The sequence below is a fragment of the Polyodon spathula genome, chromosome 28, assembly GCF_017654505.1.
Source record: "Polyodon spathula isolate WHYD16114869_AA chromosome 28, ASM1765450v1, whole genome shotgun sequence".
Taxonomy (NCBI): Eukaryota; Metazoa; Chordata; class Actinopteri; order Acipenseriformes; family Polyodontidae; genus Polyodon; species Polyodon spathula.
The window spans coordinates 3,798,387-3,806,489 of NC_054561.1; the positions used below are offsets into that span (position 1 = coordinate 3,798,387).

The following is an 8,103-nucleotide window of genomic DNA, read 5'->3' on the forward strand; positions in this document are numbered from 1 at the left end:
ATATACATTAAAATAATTGACATATGTAATTAATGTAGGCTACATATGCACACAAATATATACAGGCCTACACAGGTTAAATATTACCTTTAAAATGTAAAAAGTAGTCTGAAACTTATTTCTACCTGCATAACATTTTAAAATGTAAATGCTTAAGAAGCTTGTTTAAAGTAGTCCTATGTACTTTACTATAAAAATATATAAATAAAAAAACAAGGGTTTTTTGTTATTAAAAAGGATTGCACTAGACGCTAAACTGGAAATAGCAGGAAAGTTTACACACATAGACTATGGCTTAAACGTTTGACAACTATTATTTTTATTAAAGAAGTAAATGATGTATTTATTATTATTATTTTTTTACATGTCCTTAATGTTAGATTTTGGTCTTAACACTGAATTTGACATGAAGAGAGACTCTGCACCGGGAATAAAGGGTGGAACGTCCTACGGGTGCGGGGGGGGCTGAAACAACCGACGACAAGACGACTTCTGTTTGTTTAGCCTTCTGGGCAAAAAACAAGAAATAAAAGATCTCTGGAGCCAATAGGAATTGAGCATCCACCCCACTCTCCATAATTAAGGGTTTAACTAGGCTGGGCCCGGCTACAGCTCAACCAGTTCAGCTTAGCGATCTTGAGGCGAGGAGACACACTGCGGATTTATCTACTTGCTTGTTTAGACTTCAGCAACTAAAGAACATTTTGATCGTTGCCTACATCTTTTGACCACACCATCTACATTTTGGACGTTTTATTTCGGAGGGGCTGGCGACGCAACATGAGCTTGACGACGTTTGACAAGAAGATACCCAGCATTTTAACCGACTTACCGGTCTCTATGAGCTGTGACCCCGCTTCCAAAGACTCTCCGACTCTTCCCGAGTCTTCCGCGACCGACATGGGCTACTACAATGGGCAGACGTCGCATAGCCAGCTCGAGTACTACCAAAGCCAATCTTACTCGCAACCCATGAATCCTTACACCTATCATCAGTTCAACCTCAATGGGATGGGTGCGGGGGCTTACCCCACGAAAACTGAATACCCATATCACAATTCATACAGACAGTATGGACAGTACAGCAGAGACCAACAGACGCCACCACAAGACACAGGTTAGTGTTATTAGGACACAAAACTTAGTTCACTCAAACTTGTCTATGCGCGTGGATCCATAGAACCTGGATAGAAAGGTACCGGGAACTAGGAAAAAAAAAAGGTTGTTGACTATGCGCATCTTAGAAACTGACTGAAATAAACACAGACACGCACACACACAGACTACGGTTAAATGACTACTTATTTTAGAGGAAACCAAGCTTTTAAAAACACTATACAATACTGCCTCGGTGGCAGGTCTTGACATTTACCTGGCATGTTACAGGTGTTTTTTTTGTTTTGTTTTGTTTTCTGTAGCTGCCCAGTATCCAAATTAATTAGTGAGGAAAGCCAGAAGTTCCGCAGTCATCTGTAAACTTAATCTTGACTCATCCATAACATAAACTACGCAGAGCAAACACGTTAATATGCCGTAACTGCATTGTATTCATATTTTGTCTACATAATTTTAAAATTTCTAAAAATATATATATATATTATATATATATATATATATATATATATATATATATATATATATATATATATATATATACATATATACACACACACTGGTCCAATATTTGACTGCATGTAAATATTATAGGAGATTTATGAACGGACTACACTGGTATACAATATGTAAATATATACACAGTTGTTTATTATAATAATAAGAGTAAGAATACTGTTTAGGAATTTGTTTTTTCTTTTGTTGCCACACATTCTAAGAACCCGTGACTTCATGCTGGTGTATGAATCAGAATGTCTTAACCTGTCAACAAGCGATATGAATCATCCGGCGAGTCGAGAAATAACACCCTACATATAAAGTCATGTACTCTGTAAAACCAAGCAATCTGACAATAACACCCGTGTACTGTAAAACGTGCGCTAAATAGTCCAAATACTGTTGTAAATAATTTGGCGTTGCGGGATAGCAACGTGTTATCGCAATATGCTGGAAAAACACACACACACACACACACACACACACACACACACACACACAAAAGCCTCCGAAAAAGTCTCATGTAACCTATCAAGCAACACCAGCAGCCGTAGCAAAATACCACCAAGCAATACAATTATAAAAGACCCCAGGAACAACAACCAAACGCATTTGATACAATAATTATTTTGAAATGCCTCATTGCGCTTAATAATTACATATATCCCCAATTACAATGTATCTTTAAGCCTTCAAAAAGTCACATTAAAATAATAATACTATAATGAAAAATTATGCTGTAGGCTGTAACCGACGCGGTTTTCACAAAAGAAAAACAAAATGCAAATGTCATGGTTTTAAACAAATTTTGATCTCTCTCTCTCACACACACACACACACACACACACACAATATAATTTTTCCCGCCCTCGTTTTCTTTTTTTCAGTGAAAGAGGAGCCAGAGACTGAAGTCAGGATGGTTAATGGAAAACCCAAGAAAATACGCAAGCCCCGAACCATTTACTCCAGTTACCAGCTTGCAGCACTGCAACGCCGGTTTCAGAAAGCACAGTACCTCGCTCTGCCAGAGAGAGCTGAGCTGGCTGCGCAGCTCGGACTGACCCAGACACAGGTAAACTACAAAAGAAAACACAGAGTCTAAAATAAAAACACTACAGTAGCCTACAAAAATGCTTTGTAGCAACTATAATCATAAGTAAATAAAGTACAATGTAGCTCAAACCAAACACACACACACACACTGTCGGCTTACAGTAACACACTGCCGCGCCAACATGCTTATTATTATTATTATTATAGTATGAAGAGGCTTACTAAAAGTAAATAATGAATGATAAATCAAACATTTTTTCCATGTCGGAAAAAACCGCAAAGGTTTCTAGCGCACGGAGGCTACATATTGCAGTAAGCAGGCCTGTTGTTGCCACTAAAGCAATACAGTCTTAAATAAATAAATAAATAAATAAATATTATTAAATATATTTCAATACGTTATTTGATTTAGTTACCGAGTTTTATAAGGGAAAAAAAAATATATATATATATATATATATATATATATATATATATATATATATATATATATATATATATATAAATATGTGCAATAATAAATGGCGTTATTTTTCGACTGTAAACATATATTCATCTATATAATAGTTATACATACATATACCAAATTTAAGCTCGATAGAATTGGCTTTTTTCTTAATAGGAGTAATTACAGGGCACATCAGAAAATGGGGGCACGAATAAAGTAGTCATTAAAAACGTTTGTCCATATTTACGTTAAAGATGGAACTGCAATTTGGGAGGCAATGCGATCGTATTATTTAATTGGATGACGATTTAAATTGAGCTAATTGTATCTCAAGCAACGTTGTAAGAGGAGGTCAGGTTTTACACAGATGAATAATAAAGTAATCAGATGAGTAAAATGAAAAACATAAAATGAACCCCCTTATAGGAATGATGGCTACTCATAAGCATGAATTAAACACCCAAACAGTTCTAAAATAATGTACCCTTTAATTCTCATTAATACAGTAGTTTGATGCAGCTTATGCTATTTTAGAAATATTTAATAGCACAAAAATACATACAAGAAATTAATTTACCATGTAAATCATGAAGGCTCATTTGTTTTTTAGGTAAAGATTTGGTTTCAGAACCGGAGATCCAAGTTCAAGAAGCTGTACAAGAACGGCGAAGTCCCATTGGATCACAGCCCCAATGCCAGCGACTCCATGGCGTGCAACTCCCCCCCTTCCCCCTCTGCTTGGGACAGTGCCTCACACAACCCTACCAGTAGGGGGCAGCTCCAACAACCGCCCCTCAGTTCATCTCCAACCTACCTGGAGGACTATAGCCATCACTGGTACCAGCAAGGGTCGCATTTACAGCACCCGGGTTCTGTACATCACACTCCTCCTCCACATCTTGCAGGAGGCGCACTATATTGAGAGAGACTATTTTAGATTTTTAAATCTTTTTTAAAGATTTTTTTTTTTTTAACAACCGCAGTAATAAGCTTACTTCATCAAAAAGATCCATAGTGCAAAATTAAAAAATATGAAAAAAAAAAATGTAGATTATGCTCACACTACCCTTTGTTGGTATTCTTTTATTTACTGCAAAAAAGCAACAACATAATTGCCAGTTTTTCTGCTTATTATTTTTTGAAAGAGGTTGTGGCAGGCAAAAGTTATTTTAAGCAAATGTTAAGTAATTAAAAAAGGGTCACCTTTTAAATATATTTAAAGCAGTGTGTTCTACATTTTAAAATTCATTTTGTTTTAAATAAATGTAAATATTGTTCGCTCTCCGTAAACTAGTCACTCCAACCCCCATGTTGATTTATTTATACTGATTAAAATTAACCCTTTTTGTCTTTTTTAGAAACAAAACTCAGCATTTTATTTAGGTTCACTCTTAATTTGGTCAAAGTTTGGTTGTATATTGTTATTTAAAAAACACATTTGTGGAGTGTTGTTTTGAAATTATTGTTTATGTTGTACTTTTTAATTTTTGTTAGTTTGTTCAATAAAATAAAACACCTGCCCATTCCTGTTTTATCTGAGAGCAGTAGAGGTCAAATAAATAAATGCCATGAGATTTCACAGTAAAAATAAGAAAAAAAAGAGCTAACGGAACAGGTACATTTTTAAAATCTCAGGTTATTATTTATAACATTTTGTACAAAAGTAAATATTTAAAGCTGTACATAAATTGCCATTTTTTTATTGTATTAAAAAGAAACCACTAAGACTGGAATGTTTTTCACAATAGTAATTCTGATTGCACTATGGTGCCCAACGCCTTAAACAATGATGAAATTATCTGTAATTGTTTTCATTGTTTTTATTCTAGTATTTGTGTCTGAACCAGGTAAATAAATGTGATTTAGAATGAAAACATACTTGTATCTGTTATTAATTAGTAAATATTACTTGGAAGTAAAACATTTTTAGTTTTATTAAAAGAAGGAACCACACTTTATAGGAAACACTGTACAACGCAATACAGCTAAAATATCTATGGCTGCTCAGCCGTTAACTTGAAAAGGGACTGGCTGTTTAGAACAGGCGTCAGTTTACTGATTATTATTTTTTATTCATGTTGCTAGATTCACAGAAGAATCCTACAGTGATGTGATATAGCGATTGCTTGGTGCTTCAGCAAAGACTGGGAGAGTTCCCAAGAACACACAGAGTGAAATTATTAATTCTACAAGCCCCTGAACAGACTTGGTAATGAATTGGATCCATTTTTTTATGGCAAGGATGTAATGTAATTCCCCGGTCATGTAAATTGCCTTTGTCACGTGTAGATTTCTGCCGATAGCCAATGAGAAGAAACAGACCTCATTAAAAGAGAATAAGAAGCTTTTTTTTTTAAAACACCAACAGTTTAACCCTTCAGCACTTAACATACCAAAAGAGTAAAATATGACAGCAGAGTTAAACATATAAACATATAAACATATAAAAATCATGTTATATTAGTGTTATATATTAAACAAGGTTGTGGGTAAATTCTTGGTGCTCAATAGGCAAGAGAAACCCTTGTCAACTAGATTTGCCTGATCTGTTTCCAACTCAACCAAAAGGTCCAGGTTGTATCATTGTGGTTTGTGAAGCTACAACACTGAATTCATCCTGCTGCATAGGAACTGCATTCAATACCCACCAGTCAGCATCTGTTGAAGGTTTAATGTTTTGTTGTATACTGTAAACATTACTGGAGACAAATTGAACTCAGTATTTTTATTCAGTTCTTTGTTTTCCAGTTTTTACCTAAATCAGTTATATGGCAATTTCCTGTTAAATGTTATCACTAACCCTAACTCCCCCCACAGAGCTATAACAAAGCTTAGCTATTATATTATTAATGTTTTAGTGGCAGGAGCATGTCTGTGTTACATGATGCGACATACTGGTAGGCGGGGTCTTAATTGGGGGTGTCCCTACCACCAAAACTATGTAAACAAACCAGACAATCAAGAAGGCTCCCCCCATTTGTAAATTGGTAGCTAGTAGGTGAATTAGACTTTAGAAGCACACAGACTATCTTTCCCACAATCTTAGTACCCCCCCCCCCCCCCCCCCCCCCCCCCCCCCCCCCCCCCCCCCCCTCCAGAGCCCTTGCTCCTCAGTGGTGCAAAAACCTACCCATGGATATCAGGACTGTAGAGTCTCTGACCACCTTCCGACACCTCCTCAAGACACACCTGTTCAGACAGCATCTTTAAACATCACAACTCTCGACTTCATTCAGCTACTGCTCCTAACTATCACTGTATCTTGTATCTCATTTTACACTGATAGGTAACCGTACTCATGTTCTTTTGTAATTGCTGTTATTGGGAAATCATTCTCATCCATTTATCATACTTACTACTTGTTCTTACTGGACTCTACTCATGTAAGCAAATATTTACTGTAAGTTATAACTGCTCTTAGTCAAACTCGCTCTTACTTAAATTTGATCTTATTGTACTTTTATAACTGCTGTTATCTGTAATGTGATATTTTATAATGTGATAACTTGTAATGTGATATTTTTTAATGAAAAACTTTGTCTGTGATATTTTGTAACAATTGTAAGTCGCCCTTGATAAGGGTGTCTGCTAATAATAATAATAATAATAATATAATAATAATAATAATAATAATAATAATAATAATAATAATAATACCATACAGGAGTATTAAAAAAAAAAGTAAATGATCCTTTATGCTTTGGATTTAGTATTGTTTGCACATTTTCTGTTTCCCTAAAATGATTATATTTGTTACCATAATAAAATAGCAAGAAACAATAACGATACCCAGACCTACGTTTTGCTAGTTTAATGCATTTGGCTCATTAGCAGCTTAATGATTAGGCTGAAGATAAAGTGAGGTATTTATTATTATTTTTGTTTGTTTTGCAATGTGTTTCTGCATCACAATCTACTAACAACCACCGTTTCTATGCCGTTTTTTAACATTGTAAAATGCAAAAAACAGAGTCAAGCTACTCAAACTTAAGAAATATGCACACACTGTTTTTCTCGAAGGCATTATAAAATGTAGGTGAGGAAGGGTGATGCACGTCTCTGAAGGGGGTGGGTGGGAAATGCATAGTACAAACATTTACTCTGTGCTGAAAATGCTTGACAATTGTGAAATAGCAAACCATCAAAAGCTAAGCTATGTCTCCATGGCAAGGAGGGAGTTAAGGCCGTCAGCCTTCCTCCCTCCCCGACGCTCTCGTTTGGTTTTAGGGCTGCGTGCAAAGGGGCTGTAGGAGGCGACAGGCAAGCAGACACAGTGGAGTCACTGGTTTTTATTAGTATTCTGCTGCCAGATAACAAGAAAGACAGGGAGAGAGGGAGAGGGAGGGAGCAGGGACTGTGCTGGGGTAGCTGTGTAGCCTGGGGTCACTGCAAGCTTGCATATCAACAGGAGCATCAAAAAAATAGTTTTCTGCCTTTCAAGAAGACTGTAATTTAACCCGTTTTACACCAGCAGAAAAGGTACAGCATGTGTGCAGGGTTCTCAGTTATAGCTTCATGTCCTTTTTTGATTTGTATTTCAGGTTTCGCCATCAACAAGTAGGACTGTGAATCTTTCATTGATTTCTCCCCCAGTCAGGTTCGGTTTAACCCTAAAATATAACTCTTTGGTGTCAGCTGACAGCCTTTTCCCATAGTTTTAACTTCAATACGTACTGCTTTCAGACCAGGCTGATGATCCTGTTTTGTTTGTTTTGCTTTAAACATTCCCTAAGGGTAGTTTTTCAACGATGGAGATTGCCTTTGGCTACAACAGATTTTGGAAGCCACCCCCACAAAGCTGCACCAATGCACCTCAATAATCCTAACCTGACAAACCACACTGACCTGCCACTCAACCCCAACCCCTGAGCCTACTGTGGTTGTGCAACATTGATTATATTGCTGTTCAACGAGGCTTAGGCTAAGCCCACCAAAACGGACCCTAGACTCTTGGGGCATGAAACCACCAACCCCACTTACCAATGTTTGTA

At 36.4% G+C, this 8,103-nt stretch overlaps 1 protein-coding gene across 1 annotated transcript; it reads left to right on the plus strand.

Moving 5' to 3' along the window:
* The first annotated feature begins 601 nt into the window (after positions 1-601).
* On the plus strand, positions 602-4,737 carry LOC121301714 (homeobox protein Dlx3b-like). Its single transcript, XM_041231299.1, has 3 exons — positions 602-1,117; positions 2,499-2,683; positions 3,723-4,737. Exons 1-3 carry the CDS (start codon positions 781-783, stop codon positions 4,032-4,034), a joined length of 834 nt encoding a protein of 277 aa, XP_041087233.1. The 5' UTR covers positions 602-780; the 3' UTR covers positions 4,035-4,737.
* The last annotated feature ends 3,366 nt before the right edge of the window (positions 4,738-8,103 follow it).

Bases quoted from the DNA above. Each gene is read 5' to 3' on its own strand.
- LOC121301714 (XM_041231299.1), top strand. From the start codon at position 781: ATGAGCTTGACGACGTTTGACAAGAAGATACCCAGCATTTTAACCGAC. The intron at 1,118-2,498 runs GTTAGTGTTATT...TCTTTTTTTCAG, and splicing joins GACGCCACCACAAGACACAG to TGAAAGAGGAGCCAGAGACT. The intron at 2,684-3,722 runs GTAAACTACAAA...TTTGTTTTTTAG, and splicing joins TCGGACTGACCCAGACACAG to GTAAAGATTTGGTTTCAGAA.